At 41.7% G+C, this 27856-nt stretch overlaps 1 protein-coding gene across 1 annotated transcript in view; it reads right to left on the reverse strand.

The window, feature by feature from the left end:
• Positions 1-320: 320 nt before the first annotated feature.
• Positions 321-27856, reverse strand: part of SUGP2 (SURP and G-patch domain containing 2) — a 56689-nt gene continuing 29153 nt past the window's right edge. Inside the window, exons 9-11 of the mRNA XM_089670800.1 lie at positions 17283-17419; positions 10586-10716; positions 321-3890 (exon numbers count right to left, since the gene is read on the reverse strand). Of these exons, the coding sequence (XP_089526926.1) occupies positions 10590-10716; positions 17283-17419 (264 nt within the window). The 3' untranslated portion in view covers positions 321-3890; positions 10586-10589. The remainder of the gene's footprint in view (positions 3891-10585; positions 10717-17282; positions 17420-27856) is intronic.

The raw sequence follows: 27856 nt of genomic DNA on the forward strand, positions 1-27856 counted from the left end.
GCAGTCCCCACATTTCTCTCAGAGGCTTACATTAACCTGTCCGCTCTTGGCTCCTTCACCTTCTTTACTGGATGCAGGTTCACTAAAATACACTAGAGTTCAGAAAGGTCTCAAAGTAGTTTTCTGAACAGTGCCTGCAAGCCAAGTCTTCCAAGTTCATACTAATGCAAGTTCTTATTTAATGTGTTTGAACTATCATAGGGCAAAAAAGTCCAACTGTCAAAAAAAAAAAAAAAAACAGTTTCTGTACTTCCAAGAATCACAGAGGAAAATTGTATAACAAGATTAGACACACAGCTATGAACAAATAAAAACACTACTCAGTTGCTAACATGCTTTATTTCATGATTTCAAGTTACAGTTTAAACAAAAAAGCTAATTTAAACATAAGTAGCATCTTCTTGGTCATACAAGCAGCATGTGGGTACACCAGGCAATGTAGAAACGGACGAGGGGGAAATGACACTGTTGCCCTCACATATTAGGAAATGCTAGCCATCATGCTGATCCTAAGGCTTTAAAGCAATAGGCATACATAGAGCAAGAAACTAGGTCACAAATAACTTGAAGAAATTATGTTAGATCAGCATGAAATTCTCATCAAAACAGGTCACCAATAGTAGCAACTTTTTTTTTTTTTTTTTTAACCCTTGACAAGTCTTTTTTAACTTGCCTGTATCAACCTTAAAGTGTCCACAGCCAAAACATTTATTTCTAGTTTGTGGTGTAGTGAGGAAAGGCTAGAACCCCTGTCAGATTTATCCCTGCTTCTGCTCTGATTTTACCAGCCAGGGAGTGAGAAAAACTGCAACAGGAAAAAGACAAAGAACTGACAGAGGTTTTAGCATACCCTAACCTAACAAAATAAGAATTTTCAGTTTGTATGAATAACCATTTTCTTGGAGAACATCACAGGACTTCATATGCATGACTACTATGCTGCCACCTTCAGTTGAATGGACACTGACCAAAAAAAAAAGGGGGGGGGGGGGGGGGGGCAGGAATACCACCCAGGTATAGCCACCACCCCCTCCCCCCAAACTGTGCTAAGCCTCAGTTTTGTAGCAAGAAAAGAAGAACATACAGGAGGAGAGGGATCTCTGTGCCCTGTTTTGTACTCCAAAAAAGTATTTTTATTTATAAACCAAAAATTCTAATTTCTTAATCATAGATCACAGGACACCAAGGACGTCATATTCATGACTACTTTGGATGTCCCAAAGCCTTTATGATGAGGGGTGGGCAACACTAACATGGCCAACATGCCCAAAAGCCAAACAAGAACAAGAGGGAATCCCACTACAAGGATTCTTGCAAGCCTTTTCACCCAAAACTGGGATCTGCAGAGGCCTGAACATCTACCTGGTATAACTTAGTAAACAAATATGATTATAGCTAAAAACCTCTGGAGTCAAACTGGGCATAAGGGACCGCTTTCATACATCTCTTCCTGCAAGTAATGGTGTAAAAGCAAGGACTTAGGATGCTTTTGTGGCCACCAGGAACTAAAATTAGTGACTTAGGGGTAGAGAATTCTGGTATTCATAAATTAAGGGTTTTGCATGTCTGACAGGAAGCCCTGCTGCCTGAGACAGCTCTGGGCCCTGAGATTCCTCCTCTATAAAGGATTCCCAGTCTTCAACAGCTTACTCTTCTTAAGGATTTTCCTTTGACACCTCAAACTCCCACAAAAGGATGCTGGCGTCCCAGGCTTTCCAAACCAGAATTTCTGAGAACAGATTTTGCAAACCAGAAATGGCTGCAAAAAATTCCTCCCTTGACACAAGAGGTCACAATCCTTCACTTCCTAAGACAAAGTGAAAAACAAACCAAAAAAAAAAAAAAAAAAAAAAAAAAGAAGGGCAGAGATTCAGAACTGTCTGACCTTCCGGAAGGCACTGCAATGTGACTGTACAAGAATTCCTACCCAATTGAGGAATTTGGATCCCTCCACATTGTCCTTCCCCACACCTCTGCCTGTATGAAGTTATGACTTGCAGAGAGTTAATAGGCCTGGGAAATTCAGTAAAGGGAGCGGCCACTCAGCTGAGAGGAGAATTTGCCTAAGCCAGAACACCTGTGGGGCAAATCACCTCAAGACAGAGTGTCCCAATACTTGCTGTGCCAGAAACCTAATGATGAGGCTCTTGGAGCGGTGTAGGACTGCGGCAGTGTGCTGCCAAATTGCTTGAGTAGTTCTGCGTAGTGGTGTACCAAGAGCCAGTGAATGCATGTGTTTCTGAGTCCTAGAGTCAGCAAATGGTGCCTAAGCATACAATGACGCCTCCAGGGTGATCACTGCTCTGGACTTGTAAAAGCAGCCTGCAAGCAAGCTCACTGGATACATTATGCTTCCAAAGATCGCTGTCCACAGGATCCAGTGCTAACTGGAAAAAATAAAAGGCCTTCTCCATTCTTACAGGTGAGGTCTGAGTACAGTGCCTCTTGGCCGTAGCGACCGATCCAAAATGAAGCCATCCTCCACCCCAGCAAGGACATCAGGAATACTCCAGGAAATCTGAAACTACTCCTTTGTAAAATCTTTAGAAGGACATCTATAGACACATCCATCACCTAGGGACACAAGCTAAAAACTCAGGCTTAGCAAAGTTGGGAGTGGTTATTCTTGGGTGAATTACTGCCTTTTTGGCCACTGTCCATTCTTATGAAGATGGTAGCACAACCCAAGCAGTCATGAATATGAAGTTCTCGGTCTCCTGCGTTATATACGGTTAGGAAAAGCATTTTCACTTAGGTTTGTCTCCACCAGCAACACAGACCAGACAGGGATTCTAATCCTTAGCCACCTCACCCAAATTTTTTTTTAAAAACACAAAACAAAAAAACTTTAAACTATGATAGCATTTTTCTGTTTTGACTGACCCTTTAACGAGTATGCTTCGACTAGATTTCCTTCTATAAGATTTATTTCTAAGATTCAAACATACTAGAATGTCTGTGGGGAACCTGATGGGACATAGTATTGGAAAATAGCAAGGCCAGTCCCACTGGCAGTCTATTCAGTTAGACAGCACTCCATGTGAGCTGCCTCCACTCATTTATTTTTGTCCTATGATTTACCTGTAGTGGAGAAATAAGTTAAACTGTGGGTGACCACAAAATGTGGCAAAACACTTAATATTCTTTAAGAATTTGCCAAAGGTCTACATTGGACTATTATACATACAAGCTTTGTTGTCTAGAAGAGCATCTGTGTCAGATTTGGGCGCTAGAGATGTTGTCAATGGCTTCTTTAACAACACATTCCTATAGCCTATATACGTATTTCTAACTTCAACTCATAACTCAATATTCAAGTACTTACATTTCCCAAGAAAAATTTCCACACTGAGCAAAAAAGGTACCTCTGTGTAGCACAGACCGGAGCCCCTTCCACTGTCTGGTACTGCTATGAACACAATTTTTCCTGTAAAAGGAAACCCACTATCCTAGCTATTACGGTTTATAATATTATGCTTCTCCTGGGACATTAAATTTAAAAAAGTGCCCACAAGGAAAGTGCAGCCTTGGTATTAGGCAGAAGTGTGAAGCAGAGGACCTCTTTCAAATAAAATAGTGGAAATCACTGTGAAATATGTATTATGAACAGCAAAGTAAAAGGCTATTGACATTGTTACTAAACAAATCATTGTGCACTTTAAAATCAACCAACTTTAAGATAAAACATAGAATAGGAAGACACCTTTTCTGCCAAACCAAAAAAATAAAAAACACATACTATTTTGTACACAAGAAAAAAAAAACAAAAAAAGGAGTTACAAGCAGACACTGATTACTTTGGTCTGCACACTATGCTACAGGGTCACAACGTCAGACCCAGAATACAGAGAAAGAAATGTAAGTCATGGATTTCTGTAGTCCTGGCGACCCTGAAAAATTGAAAGGAAAAAAGAATGTGAATACTTCAATGCAGAAAACAAACTCTACAAATACAAAATGACCACACCAAGCCTCCAAGGGATTATTTGCCATTAAAAGGCAAAGTAAGACTGAATAATTCAAGGCTTAGTGTTCATTATGTTCTAAAACATTATTGTCCAATGAAAAAAAATTCTGGCACCAAAACATTATCACACGTGCAAAGTCCTGTGCGATATGGGCCGCATATCTCAAGAAAAAAGCAAAAAGCAAAAACAGTGTGATGCACAAATGACCACCATCCTGGTTTAAAAAAAAATCTTTAGGCAATAGTAACAATGCTTGACCTGCTTAATTTTTAAAGTATAAAAATACCAGGTTCTTTAACAGGGATAAAAAAAAATACCCTTTGCACCTGAACCCGGAAAAGATTTCATAATAACATTAAAATGTCTGAAAACTTTGCATACATCCACAGAAATGAGCGACCATCTTAATTTAGGACCACAGAAAATAGCCCTGGAGACATAGCATGTAAACCTCAAAGGGCATGTTAAACTCAAATGTTCTTGCCCATGGCAGGGGAATGCATACACTGGATACCATTTTATTTTTCCATTACATATAGTTTTTGTATGCATCTGGGATTGTGACCATCTCCATTTACTATACATTCCTACAGGTTTTTACCATTGGTGGAGCTTAAATACTTAGTCTATTCCCAAAGTAACATACACTCCACTACACATCAGATATTAGTCTATGTCCTCGCACTGCTGTATTGTGGAGATCTGCACATCTCAGGCAGATACAGCGCATGACTCAGGGAGGACATAAAAAAGGGTCCTTTTTCTGTAATAGCAGAAAAAATTGGCTTTCACATACAATGACAAGATCTGTCTGCAGACTAGTCAACTAGAGGGGGAGAAAAAAAAAAAATAAAAAATGAAAAAAAAAAAAAGGACTTAAACCATGGCTGTAGAATTATGCACTCTAAATGCCAGAATACGCTGCCAACTTATAGCATTCAGAAAAAAATGTAGGTAAATCTTATGATGTATGAAAACATCTGCAAACATTTCATAAAAGAATCTAGCAGAACTGCAGGCATGAAATATTAATATATGTTAGACAGCCTCAACAAATGAGTACTGAAGAATAAAAGCCTAAACAAGAACAAAAACACTGCGCTCTCTGAACGCAAATAAGAGTGACAAACTAAGGATAACAAAAAAAAAGTGGTCTCAATTGCTGAAAAAAGTTCTAGATCAAAAAAATATATATAAAACTATACATATAGCAGAGGGTTGTCCTATAGCCAGTACATCTAGTGTTTAAAACAAATATACTTTTAATATTTTATTTTTCAAGCACCAATTCACCAAGTGATCTCAATAGTCCAGCATAAAACTGGTAAAATTAAAGTGCAGGTTCTGAGCAAATCGCAGCACTCTGTAAGACAATGGTTCCCAAATCAGTTTAAAATTCTGTTGGGCATTCCATTATACCCCACAGTGGGTCTGAAAAGCTCAAGCGTGAGGGGGGAAAAAAAAGTGCACGTTTGAGTGCTATTAGGTCACCTTACCTTCAAACAGGTTGTGTGAAACACAAGTGACCTAAAAGTATTCTTCAGAAAAGAAGCCCTAAATGAATAAAACCGTCTTGTCCACAGTATATTTTGTCTTATATTCCTTATTTACCAAAGTTGCCAAAGAGTACAAACAATATACTCAACAAGCAGAGGTCTATGAAATAACAGCCATCAAGAAGAAAACAGGCATGCATTTTACATGGAAATGTTCCAAGCCGTGTACCATGCAATATTTTTAGCACAAGATATCAATAAAGATGATCTGTCTTTCAAAACAGTCAGTCTCTTTATTTTCCTGTTTATACTTCAATCTTTTCAATGGGAATCAAAGTGAACCTGTGCCAAGACTATGCATACTACAGTATTTACATATCCTAAACATGTACTAAAAGCATTTTAACCGCTTTCCCGCCGCCCTATAGCAGAATATAGCACTTATATATACACATGATTTTGCATTGTGGAAGACGGATGCTGGCACCAGCCGGCAGACATGGCCGGGGGACAAAGCAGGAGGACCTCGCAGGATTGTGGGACAAGGTAAGGTTCGAGGGATCGCTGCAGTGTAATCCCAAGTGTTGCTTAGGGTTAATGCTTTAGGTACTGAAATTAACCCTGAGCCACACTGGGGATTACTGCCAGGAAGGTTAAAACAAAACACAAAAACCCCCAAAAAAAAAAAAAAAAAAAAAGCATTTTTCTAAGTTTTGGCTATAAAACTTTGCAGTTAAATAAGAATGTACAGTGCTCTGCATAATTGAGTACACCCTAACACATTTGTCAGAGAACCTTTAATTTCCTTTCAGAATCAACATTTTCTATGGGACGCTATACTACAAAATACTCCCTTAAATGGGGGCCATTGATTGTCAAGACGATTTGTTAATTTGCACACACAAAAATATTTTTCCTACCAAATTAATTCAGACCATGTTGCAAAAATGAATACACCCCAATGAAAGTAAAGCAGACCATACATGGGTCAAATTCCAAACAAATTTTCTTTAGAAAATTGGAAATTTTGTGCATTTTGTAATCAGATGGTGCCACTGTTGGTTTTGAAGTTCGACCAACCAAGCCTTTAATATAACCTCATATTGCTACAGAAATAGATTTTCGTGGCCCAGAATTTTCTTTTCTCTCCAGGTCACAGCTCCTGCTCATTTCTTTTTCGATTACATTTCCCGCATGACTCTCCCATCATTGATTAGAAATGAATCCATTTTTCAAAACATTTCCAACATGCCGATCACTCAAATTTGATGGTTGCTCGAAAATTGGCTGTTGCTGTGGCCACTAATGGTGCAAAACTAGAAAGAAAAGTCTTTCGAAATTCGACCCATGTTTGGCCGGCTTTAGGAGCAAAGCTAAAGTTTAGATAACAAAATCCTAATTCATTACAGGTAAGTCTAATTATTCATTAAACAGGTGTCCAGCAGACAGTTGATTATAAAAGGACGTTATTTAAAGAAAACCCTTCCCATTTCATGTCAGCAATGACACCACATGGAAGAGAAATATCACAAGGCCTGAGAAAGAAAATTTCTTTACATAAAAAAGGTGAGGGCTACAGGAAGAGCAAAGCTTTACTTATCAGTCAGAATACTGTAGCAAAAAAATTTAACAAAGATTGCACTGCAACCAACTCACAGAGACATCCAGGCTGTCCATGGAAGTTAACACCTTGAAAAGGAGTGTCTTCCTAATGAGAAGGGTTGAAGAAAAATAGCCATGCAAGTTCACTGCAGTTAGCTAAAGTAGAAAGACAAACTGGGGTGATTGTTTATCGTGACACAATATGGCATACACTGCAGAGGAATAACATGCATGGGTGTCATCCACGAAGGAAGCCTCTCCTAAAGTCCATACAGAAAAAAGCCCACCTAGAATTTGCCAGAGCCTATGCTGAAAAAGAAGACTTCTGGGACTTTGTACTCCGGAGTGATGACACCAAGATAAATGTTTTTGGATGGCTTCAAAACTGTATGGTATTGCAAAGGTGAGGAGTACAAAGAAAAATGCATGGTGCCTACAGTGTAACATGGTGGTGGCAGTGTTCTATGGGGCTGCATGAGTGCTGCTGGTGTTGGGGAGCTTCATTTCATTGAAGGTATCAAATTCACAGATGTACTGCTCTATACTGAAAGAAAAGAAGCTACCATCACTCCGTGCCCTTGGACGTCGTGCCCTTTTCCAACATGACAATGATCCAAAACAAATCTAAGGCCGCTGTTGCATTTCTAAAGAACAGGGTGAAAGTGATTCAGTGGCCAAGTATGTCTCCAGATTTGAACCCAATCGAGCACCTATGGGGAATTCAGAAGAGACAAGTTGAGCATCACTCTCCATCCAGCATCCAGGCTCTAAAAGAGGTCGTTCTTGAAGAATGGCAAAAGCAAATGTTGCAATATGTTGCTAACTTGTTCATTCCAGGTCTAAAAGGCTTCGTGCTGTCCTTACAAATCATGGAGGTCATACAAAATACTAGATGCAGTTTTGTTGTGGGGTGTATTCATTTTTGAATTAACTAATTTGAGTAAAACTGAAGATTTTATAATCCAAGTTATATGTTAACCTTACTTTCATGTAATGAGGTAAACAAATGTTCTATAAAACTCAGTTTTGTTAAAATTTTGGAAATTGTTCTTGTGTTCATTGAGATATTGATTAAAATCTTACCTTTCAAAAGGGGTGTACTCGTTTATGCTGAGCACTGTATTATGAGTTTTTTTTTTAAATTGTAATTTCTCCCCCAAAATTTAATAATATTTTTTCCCGCAAAGTTGGCATTTTAACAAATTAAATCTCACACACGGCACAGACACACTTATAATTACACCCCAGAAAACATTCTGCTACTCCTCAAGAGCATTGTCTCTCGCTCTACTTTCACTTTCTGGGCTTGTGTGTGCACACTCTTTGAGCCATCAATTGTGAAGGACATACGGGTACATATATGGTGTGTATTATCTATCCACACACACACACAAATATTGCCAATATTGCCAAAAGTATTGGGATGCCTGCCTGTACACATACATGAACTTTATTGGCATCCCAGTCTTAGTCCGTACGGTTCAATATTGAGTTGGCCCACCCTTTGCAGCTATAACAGCTTTACCTCTTCTGGGAAGGCTGTCCACAAGGTTTAGGGGTGTGTCTATGGGAATCTCTCTTCCAGAATCGCATTAGTGAGGTCGGGCACTGATGTCGGACAAAAAGGTATGGCTCGCAGACTCCACTCTAATTCATCCCAAAGGTGTTCTGTCAGGTTGAGGTCAGGAGAGACTGTGCAGGCCAGTCAAGTTCCTCCACCCCAAACTCGCTCATCCATGTCTTTATGGACCTTGCTTTGTGCACTGGTGCACAGTCATGTTGGAACAGGCAGGAGGCCATCTCCAAACTGTTCCCACAAAGCTGGGAGAATGAAATTGTCCAAAATGTCTTGGTATGTTGATGCCTTAAGAGTTCCCTTCACTGGATCTAAGGGGTCAAATCCAACCCCTGAAAAACAACCCCACAACATAATCCCCCCTCCACCAGCTTTACGCTTGGCACAATGCAGTCAGGCAAGTACCGTTCTCCCACCAAACCCAGACACGTCCATCAGACTGCCAGACAGAGAAACAAGATTGGTCACTCCAGAGAACACTTCTCCACTGTTCTAGAGTCCAGTGGCGGCGTGCTTTACACCACTAAATCCGGCGCTTTGAATTGCACATGGTGATGTAAGGCTTGGATGTAGCTGCTCGGCCATGAAAACCCATTCCATGAAGCTCTCTATGTACTGTTGTGCTAATCTGAAGGCCACACAAAATTTGGAGGTCCTTAGTTATTGACTCTGCAGACAGTTGGCGACTTCTGCAAACTGTTCGCTTCAGCATGCGCTGACCCCATTTTCTCATTTTACGTAGCCAGCCACTTCGTGTTGTTCCCAGTTGCTTCCACTTTTTTTTTTATAATGCCACTAACAATTAACCGTGGACTATTTAGGAGCAAAGAAATTTCATGGATGGAATTATTGCACAGGTGGCAACCTATCACGGTACCACACTTGAATTCACTCCTAAGAGTGACCCATTCTTTCACAAATGGTTGAAGAATCAGTCAGCATGCCTAGGTGCTTGATTTTTTACACCTGTGGCCATGGATGTGATTGGAGCACCTGAATCAAATGATTTGGAGGGGTGTCCCAGTACTTCTGGCAATTTAGTGTGTGTGTAATTTATTTTTTTTATTACAGGTACTTATATAGCACTGTCAATTTACACAGCGCTTTACATATATACAGTATAGTACATTCACATCAGTCCCTAACCCTCAAAGGGCATACCATATAAAGTCCCTAACTCACATTCATACATACACATACTAGAGCCAATTTGGACAGGATCCAATTAACCTACCAGCATGTCTTTGGAGTGTTGAAGGAAACTGGAGTGCCCGGAGGAAACCCATATAGATATATATATATATATATATATATCTCTATCTGGACAGGAAGTAGTTGAAACAGGCTCTTATTTACTGCTGTAGCTGTAGGCATTGTGGAGAAAATTTCACAACAGAAGCACTGATTACATCACCTTTCCTCTTTACTTCATAAGGAAACCAGTATCTTAGCAGTCTGCAAGCCCTCTAATGTAAAAACACATAGCAGGTGTTTCTAGGCTTTTAGAAACCAACTGTAGTCTTTTTTTTTTTATGTTTCAGAATTACTTTACAGTACATGCAACTACAGGGGTAATGGATACTTTGTTTAAAAGCTTTTACTGCTTAAGAATATGTAAACACTTTACTGTCCATAGTTTGGGCACAGGTGCACTTTAACTTTTTGCTCCAAGGTACCATATAATATTTTCCTGCGTGCAAGACAAATATGCTGACTAAACTGACTTGACTAAAAATAAAAAAAAAGGGGCTGTAATGTATACAAGTGTCTTTCTGACCCAAAGCGCCTAATCAGATTTTCCTTTTGGTCTAGCCTGTTCAAGAAATGAAGGGAATCTTAATGGTTGTTATAAAAGGCACACAAACTAATTCACTGGACACTTCTGTGTATGAGACTCAGCATGTGACAATAATAAAACCATTTTTACAATAAATTTAACTTACCAACTTATTTGGAAATTTTTTGCTTGTACATAGACATCATTCTTTGACGAAAAGCATCAAAGTTGTCATCTCTGGACTGAGCGGGTTCTTTTAATTCAGTACCCAGGCCCTCCCCAGCAGAGACTGTACCCCTGAGAAAGGTAACAAACAGTTATTAATGTTAAATCATTATTCTTGATGTATAACTAGCCACTGTTTCTTCAATATAATCCATATGCAAATTGAAAACAAAGATGCTTAGAAAAATTCAGATTTTTGCATAGGGATGATTCCATTGAATGGTGGAAATCAATGTCCACAAGGACTAGCCCTTTACATAACTGCAGCACCGGTTTTATTGTTAGTTTGCTGGGAATAATAGGATATTTGTACTCACCAAAACATTTCTTTCTTGGAGTGCACTGAAGGACACAGGAAACCATGTACTGTTGTGTTATACTGCTGTAAACAGGATGATTGGACATAAGCAAAAAAAAAAAAAAAAAAAAAAAAAAATAATAATAATAATGAGGCCAACCCAGGATAGGCATGCCTCCGTTTCATAGCAGAGCAGTACCAAGACCATGATCAGACACAGATTGTGTCCCTCAATGGACACCAAGAAAATTATTTTACGGTAAATACAAAAATGTTTTCTCTCATACAGAGAGGGACATAGGAAGTCTTGTACTGCAGGGATGTCCAAGAGTAGTCCAGGAGAAGAGTGGGCAACAGCAAACACAACAGGCATAACAGAGGCTGACAAAAACAACTACCGGTAACTAGGGGCTTTCTACAGCTCAAAAAGCTGTCTCAATGACTTTACACCCAAAGCTGGTACGACATGAAGCCTGAAAAACTGAGAACACTGAATATGTGAACAGAAGACCAGGTGGCAGCCTTAAAAATCCAAGAAACAGTTGCCTGATGCCAAACAGCCCTAGAGTCACTTACAGATCTAGTAGAGTGTGCCTTGACAAAATGGTGGAATCAGAAGATGGTTCACCATCAAGAATGGCAAACAGTCAGTCTTTCTAAAACAAGTCGTGGCTGTGCAATAAACTCTGAGCTACATCCAGGCAATGAAGGAAGAGCTGATTAACTGATCCATCGGATAAACTGTGATCAGACAGAAGAAGGTAAAGGATGTCCTGACTGAGGTGAAAAGGCCAAAACTATCTTGGGTAGAATGAAGTGCCACTACCACCACCCTGTGCAAGATCAGAAAAGGTTCTTTGTAGGACATGGATACCAGCTCAGACGCTAGTCTTGCAGAGGTGATGGCAGCAAGAATCACAAAAAGCACATTCAAAAAGTGTTTTTTTTTAAGGGCAAATTCAGATCCCACAGAATCACAAGGAAGTGGACAAGTGGAACCACACGGAAGACACCTTGCACAAAAGCCTTGATCAAAAATGGGAAGCCAGTGGTCTCTGAAGGAAGACTGCAAGCGTGGAGACCTAACCCTTGAGGATGATGGTCAAAATTCATGGCACCAATAATTTTCTGGGTGGTAACCACTCACACCAAGCAAAATATACCTTTTATGTGCCATGTTTCAAAGGACTTGCAGGAAGTAGATTTCCTATCTTTTAGCATTGTGGGAATTACTGCTTCAGAAAGGACGTTGTTCCTCAAAACATGGGCTTCAACAACAATGCTATTAAAGCTAGCAGCCATGAAAAGTAGGGTAGTAAATCAGTCCTTGAGACAGAAGATCAGGACAAACTTCTGCCAGGAGTCTTATCAGATCAGAGTATCATACCTGATTGGGCCAGTCCAGAGCTGTGAGGATCACAGCAATGCCCTTCATCACGATCCTGTGATACAAACAAGGAAGGAGTTTAAGGAGAGGAAAGATGTAGATCAGGGGGTACTGATCCCACAAAATTATTAGAGCATTCACTGATATCGCAAAAGAATCTCTGTACCTGGAGACAAACCTGTCCGGTTTGTAAACATGGGCCAAGAGGTCTGCACAACTGTGACAGGTCCTGAAACAGGAGCATAGGGACCACTCCCCTAGGTCCAGGAACTACCAGTTGGGAAGGTCTGCCTACCAATAGTCCAAACCTGGGATGTAAATGGTGGGGAAGGCTGGAATGTTAAGTTCTGTTCAGGATCTGCACCGCTGCTCGTCTCAGAGACTTCTGGCTGCTCCCGGGTGGTTGATGTATGCCATTGACGTGGCAGTGTCAGACTGCATCTGGTCAGATGACCCTCCAATCAGGAGATAAGTCTTTGCAGAGACAACCAAATCACCTGAAGATGAAAGCTGATTGGGAAACAGAACTTAAATGCCAAAGTCCCCTGTACCAACAAGATTTCCAGGACATCTCTTCAGCTCAACAGGCTGGCGTTCATATTGAGAATCTTTCAGAAGGTTGAAAGAAAGCACCTCCCCTACTCCAGGGCCAGATTTCTCTGGCCACCAGGCCAGGCATAATCCAATCTTCAGTGCCAGATGAATCTGTCTTTCTATGGACTGGAATAACTAATCCCATGATGACAGAATGTTGTCTTATGAGTATCTGGGTAGGAACTGGGCAATTGGAGTGCCATTTAGCCCAGGACTCTCATGCAGAACTGAAAGTCTGGCAACTTCTGGTAGAGATTGTAGCATTTGAATTTTCTCTTGGGGAAGAAAAACTCTGGCTTGAGCGGTGTCTAGGACTAGACCCAGATATTCCAAGCAATAGGTCAGTTTTAGTGTTATGTTTTTAGGGGTCAGGATCCAACGATACCGCTACAAGGTCTGGACAGTCGTGGCTACACTGCTTGCCAAAATCTGTGCTACTATTCCCTCAGCAGGAGCTCATCTACATATCCCACAATGGGAATGCCGTAAGTGCAGTAAGGCTAATACTGGGCCTGCAGATGTGCAAGATAGCCCAGATGGCATTGTCACAAACTGGACATACAATGGACCCACAGCAAAACATAGGAATCGCCAACACATTTTAAAAAGAAAAACAGAAGGAAAAGTCTCCCTGACGAAAGGAGGCTAACAGGCTTGGTGGATTCTATGTGGAACTTCTGGGCCCAAAATGAAGACATTTTGGGTCTTAAGATCGAAGATAGACTTGATGTTTCCATTTTGTTTCGGGACTGAACAGGGTGGAGTAGAACCCCTGAAACTGTTCTGACCCAGGGACAAACCCTGCTCCAGTTGACCAGTTAGGGCTACATAGAAGTCTATTGATCTGTGCAGTGACACAGGTCAGGCAGGTTGAAGTTATGAACAAGGGAGGGAAATGGGAGTGAAACTTTAGCTTGTAGCCTCTGGAAATCATCTCCCACATCCAAGCACCTAAGATGCAGGCTGTCCAAGTGTTTGCAAAGGCTAACAGACATCTCTATACTTTGGACAGTGGGTGCACAGCCTAACACTGATAAAGACACATCTGAAGGTTCAAGGGACATAGAAGACCAATGTTTACAGGTGGACTGGGTGCCAGACTTAGGCCTGGACTTGAAATTTGAAGTTGTGAAGTAACAAAAAGGAATTTTCCTGGCCTCTGTCAAAGAATGAGCCTCTTCAGACTGAGCCACAGGATCCATTAAATTGGGAAAAAAAAAAATCAGTATTTTTGCCACTGGTGGTATCCTTTAGGAGGGCATCCACAGCAGACTATGGCCAAGAGATAACCTGCATAGTGGTCAGATCCCTTCTAATAGCTTTGACCAGTCAGTCAGATTTTGCAAGATCAAGATTATGGTTAAGACAGTTTACAGGGTAGTATCTGTCAGGGAGACTGGTGAATCTTGCACATGGATGGTAAATGCTTTGTCAAGATGGGATATTTCCAGATCCACAGAGGGGACAGCCCATTTTTTTTAAAGAAGAGCTATGCCTTCATATATTTGATGGTCAAGTCCCCTAGGGTACGAAGTGCACATACCATTTTCTCCCATTTTTGTAGGAACTGTAGAAGTGGAGATCCAGTATGTGACATTGTGCCCCAAGCTCCATCCTTCAGTTTCCTACAAAACGGCAAAGTGTCAGTTTAACAGTGAACAACAGAGGCACAGTCACAACAGTACTGTGCCTGTGCCAATAACACATGCAGATTCTGTTAACAAGCAAGGAGTGGCAGCATAAGAACGAGGCTTTCATGGATGATTTTAACTATTTGTTATGAAAGCCCCGTGTGAACACAATTGGAAGCTTTGCCTCTGATACAGTTGCCAATTCCAGCTGGTAAACAGGAAGGACGTGTGAGCAGCACAGAAAAGAGGTGCTGGGAGCGTGCCTGTGTGGTTCAGTGTTAAACTGAGAGGCCACCTGCCTTGCATTCAAAGTGATGGCACTTGTGTCAGGAAAGCGCATGGATGACATCACAAACACTTCTAATCATACTTCTGTTTCTTTGAATCGCTGTGGTCAGAAATCGGTTTGCAGAGCTTGGGGTCTGCTGCCAAATACTGGTTCTCAGCTTCTACAGCTCCTATAGGCACTTTGTACCCTAGGGAGTTGGTGCATATGGAGTGGTAGTTCTTTAACAAAATCCTCCTCAAACAGTACACTTGGGAGGTACAAACATTCTGTCAGGATGTTTCTAGTCTCCACTAGGAATACTTCAAACAGTTGGTGGACCTGAAAAGTCTTGGCAGTTTTAGGAGTGCCAAAGGATCCCAGCCTTAGGACAGTGTCAGTCAAGACTACAGGATGATCATCTAGTTTTAAAGTAGTACAAACTGCATCTATAAGAGTCAAAATAGTCTCTGTTTGGAAGCAATGGCAGACAACGGACTATGAAGATGCAGGTTTATTCATCAAGGATTGAAGATCTTCAGCATTAGACAGTCTTGGTGGCCAAAGGCTCAGGGGCTGCTAAGGACAATGGCAGATCAGGTAGAGATTCTACAAGGATGGACAAATGCTTAAGGTCTCTGTGATCAGCGTAAACAGTAGCTTATGAAATGCTGCTTGACTGCAGCGAAATCCACCCTGCACAAAGCAGAGGAGGTGGATATGACAAGGAAACTATGGAGAACTCCAAAGATGGCATAAACGATATGGCATAGAAGAGGGCAAAATTCCAGGCCGCAGGCATCAGATACATCAGTGGGCACACTGCAGGCAACGGAGCCATTAGTAGAGTTTGAGTAGGATGCACGCAGAACTGGCACCCTTGGTCTAAAATCAAGCATGATGCGCTGCAATGCTGAAAACCATATAGATAACGGCAGGAGGCAAAGCCTCAGGTACTCACAAACCTGACTGCTTGGAAGCAAGTTTAGGCAGGCCATAGAAGATGCATTTTTTTCCATTCAATTGGAGAGTTGAACAGAAAAAAAAAAAATAATAATTTGATTACCCCATTATGTGTTCCCTGCTGTCAGAACACAATGATCCATGTTGCCGGCAGCATTAATCAGTTTAAAAAAACCTGACAGGCCGGTTCAATAAAGAGAATGCCTTCTGTAAAACCAGCCTGCCCACAGATGTATCGAAATTCAGCCAGTCCTTGCTGAACTAGCCACATTTCGATCCATCTATGGCCAGGCGGCTCTTAGAGTCAGGCGGCTGAAGATTACCAGGTTGCTGTAGGAATGGAGTTGGAAAAGACTGAGGATCAGAGTTCCACATGGCTCTTGAAAGAAGAAGCAGCAGTAGGAAGAGATTTCTTAAACATTGAATGGTTAGCAAAAGTGCAGAGCATGCACAGCACTCCATCCAACAGATGGCATCAGTTCTCAGTCCCTAAACACTAACCCCTTCTGTGGTGAAACTTAGGAAATCATGAAATTTTACAGCACTTAGGGGTCCCAACAATGCAACTACCAGGGGTAAGTCCAAACAGCCAACTCACAAGGTAAGTCTTCAGAGACAGAACAAGTGCTATGACAATGCCATGGCTCTGGACCTAAAAAGTGCTCAGTGATTAACTTTTACTGATACTTGATGTCTGGAAAGCGCTACAAGCAGAACCCAGAGCCAGGAGATCACATTCCAGACTAGCCTGCAAATGTCCAGTCAAGCAGAGGAGAGATCAAACTAGATAGCTGCAACTACAGATGCGGTCTCAAGCAGCAGTGCAGCAAGAGCCTTGATTAAAAAGGGGGGGGAAAAAAAAACCCAAAAACAATAAAAAAAGGTTAGACTTTTCAGCAGAGTTGAGGACACTAGCAAACTAAGGATTGCTGGAGGTGCAGGAACTATGTTGGGCTGGCCTACAATGTTTCTGTTTGCCAGTGTCCAGTCCTCCTGTAGGTGGGAAGTATAACCCCAACAGTACACTTTCTGTGTCCCTAAATGGATAAGAAAAAGGTTTCCTTTTGATAAACAGAGAGTACACTGCAATAGAGTAAGCACACACCTTCCTATTTTTACACTGTACTTTTCATGTACTACAGTACTCTATTTTTGATTCACAACCTACCTTCTTTAGCAAAAAGCTATTAGGTTGGCGGAAAGCACCAGGATAATAAAGAATTCTGGCTCTGTCATCTCTTGCAAAACAGACTACTGACACCTAGGCTAAATTTTGTAGCAAAATAACTTCTCTCTCTGCTTCTCAAAGAGGGGACATTTATAAATACCCATAACATCTGTGGATACTTTTATATATCAATTACAAAAGAAAAAAGGGGTTAATCAAGACTTCTACAAAACATATCCAATGTATACCTATTGCAGCCTTTTTTCAAGGCAACTTAAAAACGGAAATGCAGACAGATACACAATAACATTAAACCTTTTCTCCCAACATACACTTTTATAGGGTTTTTGATTCCAGATCCACTAGATCCAAGTCCTTGACCTTCTTGCCATCCCATCTTACTCAACATCTGAAAACCCACATTGTGCTGGGTTAACTTCTTATTAGTGAACTCTAAATCTGCTGGTTTCTGTGGAGACAAAAAGGAGGATAGTGCGTCATAACGTGTAAAATGAGTTGCAGATAAACTCTACTTTTTAGCATGTCAGTATTGCCTACAAATGATTTGTCATGATCACAGCAACTTTGTAAGGCTAGAAAAGCAATCCAATATGTTGAAGTATGACCAAACCATTTGTAAGGCTAGGTTCACACCTATGCAGTTTGCGTTTGATCCAGGTCAGAAGTGCTTTTTGTGGTGTGTTATTGCATGTGTTTTTGACGCGTTTTGCATTTGTTTTTCCAACTTGTTGCTGGGCAGATTAGAACGCAAAAAGCACCAAAAAAGTGTCAAAAACGCACTACATGCATTTCTGCAGCATCTATTAAACCAAAAATGCCACATTTTGCGTTTTAAAAAAAGTCCCTGATCCTTTCCAAAAAACGCACCACGCGGAGATGTGAACCTGACCCATAGGAAATAATGTTAAATGGACTACTGTGCGTTTCTGCAAAACGCAACCGAAAACACATAGGTCTGAACCTAGACTCAAGGATGATTGGTAAACACAGGTGTATAACAAAATTAAAGTGCCTCTAAAGCCTCAAGGTATTTTACCTTAATGCATTCTATGCATTAAAGGTTAAAAACTCTCTGCTACAGGATCACCCAGTCCCCCTTATTCTTACCTGAGCCTGATCCTATCCAGCGACGTGCACGATAGCAGCGGCTCTCGCCGCTATCTCCATCCTCTGAGTAGATTGACAGGAGCAGGAGCCAATTGCTCCCGTTGCTATCAATTCCAGTGACTAGGGAGTGGGGTGCGGGGCCAAGTCCTGCTGTCTGTAACAATGGACACAACAGCAGAGTTCAGGAACTAGCATGCACAAGTGCCCCCATGGAAAGCAGCTTCCCATGGGGGCACTGACCAGAGAAGAGGACCTTGGAATGCCACCAGGGGTGCAATTTCATTGCACAGAGCAGGTAAGTATAGAGATGTTTTGAATGGATCCTTGTGGCAGTTAAAAGTGTGAAGGAACCAATGCTAAATAAATAACGGATAAAACAGTAATGAGAATAAGACTGATCAATAAATAAATGAAAAAGTGGACAGAAATAAACACCGTCTGTTAATATTCCCATACCAACTCCTTGCCTTGCTATCCACACAACAGCTGGAGTGGGGATGCTCAAAAGCTGCAAGGACGAAAAAAAAAAAAATATAGAATATGTTGGTGCAGCCATTTTTAACTCAGACGCTAAGGGCTTGTCTACATTAGTATTGGCCCACTGAGTAATATGTTGTGGATCTGAGGTGTAATGTCACCTCCTCACTGCCCATTTAAATCCTAAAAGTCCGCACTACATTGCCACAACTCTGGGCAGCCTCATTCACTTTAATTGGCAGTGTTCAGAGCGCAGTACCGGAGCAGGGTACACTGAGGAAAATTTCCTCAACTCATCCAAATCACGGGACATCGGAAGGAGGCACCAGGAGGGTTCAGATAGTGTGTTCATGGAAGTGATTGGGCTGTCAGCTTTGCTGCTACAGATAAACATTACATCTGTTCCAGCAAAAGTGTTAAAAGGGCTTTAAAATGTGTACTTTAATGACTGAGGTAGGGACATTTTAAGCTCCTCTCAGGCAGGGGACTTAGGAATATTGCCAAAAGAGCCTTGCAAAACATGTACTATTTCAATATTTTGGGTGTTTACTGTTTGCAAGCAAAACAGTTCTCCTCCCTGTCAGCTCGTGCACACTGCTTTGCATGGCTGTGCATAGAACAGCCATGTAAAGCAGTGTGCTTACAGTGAAGCACAAACACACAGCCCCTAGTAAAACAGCACACAGTTAACCCTTTGGTCACCTCAGATGTTCACTCCTTCCTGCCCAGTGTCATTAGTACAGTGTCAGTGCTTTTTATTAGCACTGATCACTGTATTGGTGTCACTGGGGATGTCAGTGACACCAAGTCAGTTCCCCTAGGGATGCTGAATTCCTATTGCCCGACGCCCATAACATGCATCGGGCAGGTAGTTTTGTTCACCTTCAGCAGGGCTCACATGCCAGGTGGAAACATTCCACAGTGACAGCCTCTCCACCCTTCCCGTGTGAAACTCCCCCCCTCCCCCCACTGTCTCCCGGGCTCTGATTGCCCATATGCAGGCCCAGGACCAGCTCACCGTTGGCGGCTAGAAGGAAGGGAGAAGAGCAGACATGTCCACATCCCTCCTTTTCTTGTCTTGACTGGGAAGTGACGTTATGATGTCACTTCCGGGTCCACAGAGAGATTCCCAGCAATTGAGGCCGGGAAAGAATGTAATGCAGTGCAATGTGCACTGCATTATATTCAGGGGAGCAGAGGGGAAACATCCAGGGTCTTTTAGACCTTGGATGTCTCAATAAAGAGAACCTGTCACCAAAAAAACCATCACAAAGGGGACATTGTGATGAAAAAAAAAAAAAAAAGTTTTTTTTTTTTTTGTAATTGTAGAAAATGAAAGTTACACCCAAGCACATAACATCCCCCCACATATATACGAACAAACGAAAAAGCCCACGCTGGGGCGCCTACGCATGAAAACGTCAATTGCAATACACGTTACATATCGCCACGCATGCCAGAATGAGAGCAATAATTCTAGCACCAGACCTCCTCCGTAACACTATACTGATGACCTATAAGGGGCTTTAAAAGCGTCACCAAATATAGGGTACTGAAGTTTGTTGCCATTTCACGAGCGCGCACAAATTTAAGGTTTGACAAGTTGGATATTTACTCACTGCAAACTCAACTTTTATATTTTACAAAAAATAGGGTCATTTATTGCTTTTTTTTGTGCCCTAAAATTAACTAACTTGTATTTTTTACTGAAATTTTGCGGCAATATCATGCGACATAACAAAACATTTAAACTACCACTATTATATTCTCTAGGGTCTCTGATTTTAGAAATATATATCATGTTTGGGGGTTTTGTGTAATCTTCAGGCCTAAAATAATTTTTTTTTTAATCTCGTGCACAAACTGCTCTGGCAGCGAAAGAGTTAATGGATAAGCCCGGCACTCCCCTTTCCTGACAATGCACCCAATCGGTACTCATTACACTACAAGGTCTCTCTGCTCCCTGCTAGTCTCCAAGTGTGGCGCTGGAGACAGGCAGGGAGGGAGGGGAGGAGGAGATAAACAATGCAATGTTAAAAATATAAAAAATTTTAAAATCGCCATAAAACCCCTTTTGTTTTTAAAACATTCATAATATCACCTTCGATTTAAATACAGTTTTGGTTCCTTTTTTTTTTTTTTTATCTGGACAAGTAGATTGGGACTCAGATTTAGTCCCTTGGACAAGTAGTTTTTTTAAAAAAATTTCCACACCCGTCCCCCCAGTGTCAGAATGCCTCCGGCAATCCCGCTATAAGTCACCGATCGCCTCCATTACTAGTAAAAATAAAAAAATCCCAGTATATATACCGCCATTTGTAAACGCTATAACTTTCCCGTAAACCTATTAATTTACACACATTGGGAGTTTTTTTTTTTTTTTTTTTTTAGCAGACATGTAGCAGAATACATTTTGGCCTAAAGTTATTGCGAAATTTGATATTCTACATTTTTTACTGAACATGCTTAATAGCAAAAATTTTAAAATATTGTTTTTTTTTTATAGCGCAAAAAATAACATCCGCACAGGCAATCAAATACCATCGAAAAATCTATTCGTGGGAGAAAAAAAAAAAAAAAAAAAAGACGTAAATTTCATTTGGGTGCAGCGTTGCATGAAAGCGAAATTGTCAGTTAAAGTAATGCAGCGCCGTAACGCAAAAAATGGCCTGGTCAGGAAGGGGGGTAAATCCTTAGGAGGGCAAGTGGTTAAAAGTGGTTCTAAAGTCAAAAGGTTTTTTTTTTTTCCCTAACCTTAATGCATGCTATGCATTAACCACCTCAGACACTTTCACCCCCATCACCCAGGCCTTTTTTCATGTTTCAGCACGGTCACACTCAAACTTTGAATAACACATGTGACACTGTACCCAAATAACATTTTTAGCATTTTTGAGACAGATAGAGCTGTTAGTGATATTCAATCACCACGGTTTTATTTATTTTTGCTATATAAATGAAATATTTTGGATGAGGGAAAAAAAAGAAAAAAAAAAAAAAAAAGACAAAAATAGTTCTGTTTTTTATTCATAAATTTAGGACAAAAAAAATGTATTAAGCTACATTTATTTGGGTAAAAAAAAAATGATATATATGCCTTGTGCAGGTCTATAATCTTTTCATGAGTTTTTTTAAAACTACTTTTTTTTTTTTTTGGAAAATGAAATTAATTTTTTTTTTTTTTTTTTTTTTTACAGCATAGGCATATACCTGCAATTACACCCCAAAACACAGGGGCATAAGTTACGCATCTAGCTTCCTGACTACCTATCACATTTTTGGAGGCCCAAAGGCCCACCAGGACAGCGGAAACACCAACAAAATGACCACATTTTAGAAAGCAGAAACACCCAAGGGTATTTTCTAAGAAGCATGTTAGGTCTTTTTGAAATTAAAATTAATGTTTTTACACAAAGTTGTCAACTTAAAGCAGTAGTAAAGTCCATAAAGAAAGAAAAGTCCACCTACAAGTTAATGTTATAATGCTTTAGCATGCACCGCACACTAGCACATTATGGCAGATTTACCTTAAAATGAAGCCCTCCAGCGGCAAGCTGTCACCACTGGCAAGGCTTCCATCTTCACTAGGTCTTCCTTCCGGGTGTATAAAGAGGTGAGCTGTGGTGACGTCACTCCCACACATGAATGCAGGAGTCATGGCATGGAGCTCTGAAGGTACAGCACGTGTAAGCTGTCCCTTCAGAGCACATGCACCGGGGACGTCACGGGCTGCATCCCGTGTGAATATCCCCTAAAAATTGCACGTTTAGGAGATAATCACAGTACCTACAGGTAAGCTTTGCCTGTAGGTACAAGTTAAAAATTGGACTTTTATACCACTGTAATAAGATATTTCTAACATACAACATACTTCGAAATAGAAGCCAAAACACATTTTACTACTCTACCGAGCATGGCGATATCATGTTTGGGACTTTTTCAATGTTGGACTAATTATGTAACAGACATTGTATATTGTGTATCACACAAATCAACCAATTCTGTCAAAACTAATATAAACTTAATGGTTTCCTTTGTCGGAGAAGATCGGGGAATATAGCTAAGTGTAGGGTCACCAATAGTAGTCATTGTTCTTATAAGCCAAGCAAACCTAGCCTACTGGTAAGTGGCTGCCCCCAGAAATGTTATGTTCACTGGTCCGGAAATACAGGAGGCTAAAGAAAAAAAGAGTTCATGTGGGTCCAGGAGTGCAGTTGTCTCCAGGGGATGGCTGGGACTGGTGTCTTGCAGGAACATAGTCAGTCAGACGTGCAGATGGGTCAGTGTAGGCGCAGGCAGACACATGGGCAGCAAACAGGCAAAGGATCAGTTCAGGCAGTAGGCAGAAATGTGATCAATAAACAGACCAGGTTCAGTACAGGCAGCAGACAGAGGCAACACTGTACTGTTGAGGCAACACTGCACTGGTGTGATCAGGAACACTGTTGCTGGTTGCACTGATCTGGTAACAGTGGGGGCTAGTGTGGCAACAATCAGGTATACTGCTGCTGACTTACACTGGTCTGGTGACATTGGGGTTTGTGTGGCAACAATTAGATGACATTGCTGGCCTACACTGGTGTTTTGGCGATAAAAAAAACTGCTGCTGGCATACACTGGGATAGGTGCAAAGGTAATAAGGGACTATATGACTGGTGTGGCTGTGATCAGGGATACTGACTGGCAGCAGTGGTCTGGTGACAGGTTACTGCTGTGGCAGTGATCAGAGACAATGGCTGAGGGCACTGACATACAGCAATATCAGTGCAGCCAGCCATTGTACATGCTCGCTGCCGCAGCAGTATGATGTCACCATAGTGGCACTGCACTTGCTCTGGTGAGCATATGTAAAGAAAAAAACTAAATAAAAAAACATACATAGATATAAAAAGAATATCAGCGCAGTGTCACTATGGTAATTTTATTTTTTTTTTCACACCAGGATTGAACACTGCATAAGCAATCTATCTTTAACTGTGTTTGGCATCCATTCATGATGCCATTGTTTACTATTGTGATTGGGCACAGCTATAACATGATACAGGACCATTGTGATTGCCCGTGTACCATGTGATTACTGTAACCAAACACAGATCACAGTAGTAAGCAATAGCGTCATGAATGACAGTCAGTGTTTACTACTTTTTATGTGGATCATATGGTGTCACAACCATGCCCACCGGGAGAGGCACTTTTCTCCATTTTGCTCCAAATTTCTGCATTGTGGTATTCTCTTAAACTAATATGCAGTCACCTGAGAGGAGGTGTAGTATCGTGCATAGAAGAGCCAGGCACAGGATCTCCCTGTATTAAGAAGGCTTCATGTATCTCCTCATTCCCCCTCCCTCAGGAATGCAACCAGCGTATGATGCTGAGCCCTGCCTAACAATTCCTCTGCCAAATAAGGTAGGGAAGATACTAGTTGATGTTGTGTAGAAAAAGAAGCTGTTAATTTCTGTGAGTAGTCAGACAAGTGAGGACCGTCTCCATACAACATCTATCAGACAGAAAGCAAAGGAGAATCTCACGGCAACAACGAAACCCAATGCGAGACCAGAAATCCCTTTCTTAGCTCATCAGACTTGACACTGCTTAACTCCAGGCATTTATTTGGCAAGTACTTATTTACCTAAACTTCTTTCTGTTATCGGTTTGCTGTGCTGTTGTGCTCTGTATATTTATATACAGTGGGCAAAAAAGTATTTAGTCAGCCACCAATTGTGCAAGTTCTCCCATTTAAAAAGATGAGAGAGGCCTGTAATTGGCATCATAGGTAGACCTCAACTATGAGAGACAAAATGAGAAAAAAAAATCCAGACAATCACATTGGCTGATTTGGAAAAAATGTATTTGCAAATTATGGTGGAAAAGAAGTATTTGGTCAATATCAAAAGTTCATCTCAATACTTTGTTATATATCCTTTGTTGGCAATGACAGAGGTCAAACGTTTCCTGTAAGTCTTCACAAGGTTGGCACACACTGTTGCTGGTATGTTGGCCCATTCCTCCATGCAGATCTCCTCTAGAGCAGTGATGTTTTGGGGCTGTCGCTGGGCAACACGGACTTTCAACTCCCTCCCAAGGTTTTCTATGGGGTTGTGATCTGGAGACTGGCTAGGCCACTCTAGGACCTTGAAATGCTTCTTTTGAAGCCACTCCTTCGTTGCTCGGGCACTATGTTTGGGATCATTGTCATGTTGGAAGACCCAGCCACGTTTCATCTTCAATGCCCATGCTGATGGAAGGAGGTTTGCACTCAAAATCTCATGATACATGGCCCCATTCATTCTGTCCTGCACATGGATCAGTCGTCCTGGTCCCTTTGCGGAGAAACAGCCCCAAAGCATGATGCTGCCACCCCCATGCTTCACAGTAGGTATGGTGTTCTATGGATGCAACTCAGCATTCTCTCTCCTCCAAACATGACGAGTTGTGTTTCTACCAAACAGTCATATTTTGGTTTCAACTGACCATATGACATTCTCCCAATCCTCTTCTGGATCATCCAAATGCTCTCTAGCAAACTTCAGACGGGCCCGGATATGTACTGGCTTAAGCAGGGGGACACGTCTGGCACTGCAGGATCTGAGTCCCTGGTGGCGTAGTGTGTTACTGATGGTAGCCTTTGTTACGTTGGTCCCAGCTCTCTGCAGGTCATTCACTAGGTCCCCCCGTGTGGTCCTGGGATTTTTGCTCACCGTTCTTGTGATCATTTTGACCCCACGGGGTGAGATCTTGCGTGGAGCCCTAGATAGAGGGAGATTATCAGTGGTCTTGTATGTCTTCCATTTTCTAATTATTGCTCCCACAGTTGATTTGTTCACACCAAGCTGCTTGCCTATTGCAGATTCAGTCTTCCCAGCCTGGTGCAGGTCTACAATTTTGTTTCTGGTGTCCTTCGACAGCTCTTTGGTCTTCACCATAGTGGAGTTTGGAGTGTGACTGTTTGCACTTGTTATCAGTATAAAAGACACCTGTCCACAACCTCAAACAGGTGCCATTGATACAGGTAATGAGTGCAGGACAGAGGAGCCTCTTAACGAAGAAGGTACAGGTCTGTGAGAGCCAGAAATCTTGCTTGTTTGTAGGTGACCAAATACTTATTTTCCGACATAATTTGCAAATAAATTCTTTCCAAATCAGCCAATGTGATTGTCTGGATTTTTGTTATTTTGTCTCTCATAGTTGAGGTCTACCTATGATGCCAATTACAGGCCTCTCTCATCTTTTTAAGTGGGAGAACTTACACAATTGGTGGCTGACTAAATACTTTTTTGCCCCACTGTATATATTGGTTACATCTTCTTTCTGTAAATATTCGTACTGCACCCTTTTAACCTTTTAGTAATAAATCTTACTTTCTGGAAGTGTTGAATTGTTTCTATAGCTCTTAATTGCAATTTACGAATCCCTGCCTCTAAAAAGAGCGCTACTATGAGTGTTTAACCCTCTGTATAACCGGTCTGTAGAAATAGCGGTCTACTGTCGATTAACCAATCATCCTAGAGCAGGGGTGGGCAAACTTTTTGACTTGAGGGCCGCAATGGGTTCATATATTGGACCCGGGGGCCGGACCAAGAGTAAATGAATGATGTGTATGTGTCATCCATAGTAAGTATAGTAATATTCCCCCATAGTAAGCATAGTAATTCATCCCCAATATAGTAATTCATCCCCCATATAGTAATTCATCCCCCATATAGTAATTCATCCCCCATAGTAATTCACCCCCCATATAGTAATTCACCCCCCATATAGTAATTCACCCCCCATATTAAGTCCCCCCTGTGTCAATTCACTTACCTTTGCTCCGCGCGTTCCTCTCGCCGTGTTCCCGCACCGTTCCGGTGTAGCATGAAAATCTGTCTCCTATGAGGATCTGTCCCCCTCGACGTATCTGCGCATGTGCCAGTTTCAGGCATTAGCAGCCGATCGGCGATCTCCGGCACATGCGCAGATACGTCGAGGGGGACAGATCCTCATAGGAGACAGATTTTCATGCTACACCGGTCTTCAGGGCGGACTGTGAGAGGAGCCTAGCTCCCCTCGCGTTCGTCACGCTGCCCCGCCTACACACATCCTGACAGCCATCCTGACAGTATCACGCTCCGCGGGCCAGATTAAAAGGTCCGCCGGGCCGTATATGGCCCGCGGGCCGTAGTTTGCCCATTGCTGTCCTAGAGTATTGCTGAGTTTCCTCTTTCTCTGTATAAAAAGGAGGTGGTGGCAGTGTGAAAGGTTAATTGCGTAATTAACCTGACCCAGTAACAAGCGCATTCAGGCTGCCGGTACATCGACTGTGGTCCAAGTAGCTGGAACATCAGTGTGCAGCTGGGTGTGGCATTGTTACGCACATGACAGCACGGTTTTGGATTGGCTAGTCCTTCGGTCACGAGTTTGGTGAGAAGGGCTGGGGTCTGACGCCGCATCCGTCACATATGGAAACACATTCCATGAAGCTTTGCACACATTGTTGTGCTAATCTGAAGGCCACACAAAGTTTGGAGGTCTTTAGCTACTGACTCTGTAGATAGTTGGCAACTTCAACGCTGCAGCATGTGCTGACCCCGCTCTGTCATTTTACGTAGCCTATCACTTCATGGCTGAGTTGCTGTGCCCAGTTGCTTCCACTTCATTAGAATACCACTAACAGTTGACCGTGGAATATTTAATAGCAAGGAAATTTCATGAATGGACTTATTGCACAGGTGGCAACCTATCACGGTACCACGCTTAAATTCACTGAGCTCCTGAGAGTGACCCATTCTTTCATGTTTGTAGAAGCAGTCTGCATGCCTAGGTGCTTGATTCTATACACCTGTGGCCATGGAGATGATTGGAACAACTCAATCCAATGATTTGGAGGGGTGTCCTAATACTTTTGGCAATATAGTGTATGTGCAGCGGTTAAGGTAAGAAATTTTCAGTAACTGTTCCTGAACCACCCCCTCCAAAAATATTTCCCTCAGTCCTGTATCCATTGGTTCCTGCTGCTGACAGTCAAATCCTGCAACAAGGAAGCAGGGCCGAACCATGCTCTGTGTGTCTCTGAAAAGAAGGTGGAGCAGAGAGCGGCAGTGGGGGACCCCAGAAGAGGAGGTAAGGGGCAGCTCTGTGCAATACTTTTGCATTAAAAAAACCCCAAAAAACAAAAAAAAAAACCACTGACTTTACAAACGCTTTAAAATCCTACTAGTAAATACAGTTGTGCTCAAGTTTTCATACCCTGGCAGAAATCATGAAATTTTGGCATTGATACTGAAAATATGACTGATCATGCCAAGTTGTTTGGCTCCTTTTT

The sequence above is a fragment of the Staurois parvus genome, unplaced genomic scaffold (genome assembly GCF_062004578.1).
Source record: "Staurois parvus isolate SC_StPar_1 unplaced genomic scaffold, SC_StPar_1.0 ptg000096l, whole genome shotgun sequence".
NCBI classification, from domain to species: Eukaryota; Metazoa; Chordata; class Amphibia; order Anura; family Ranidae; genus Staurois; species Staurois parvus.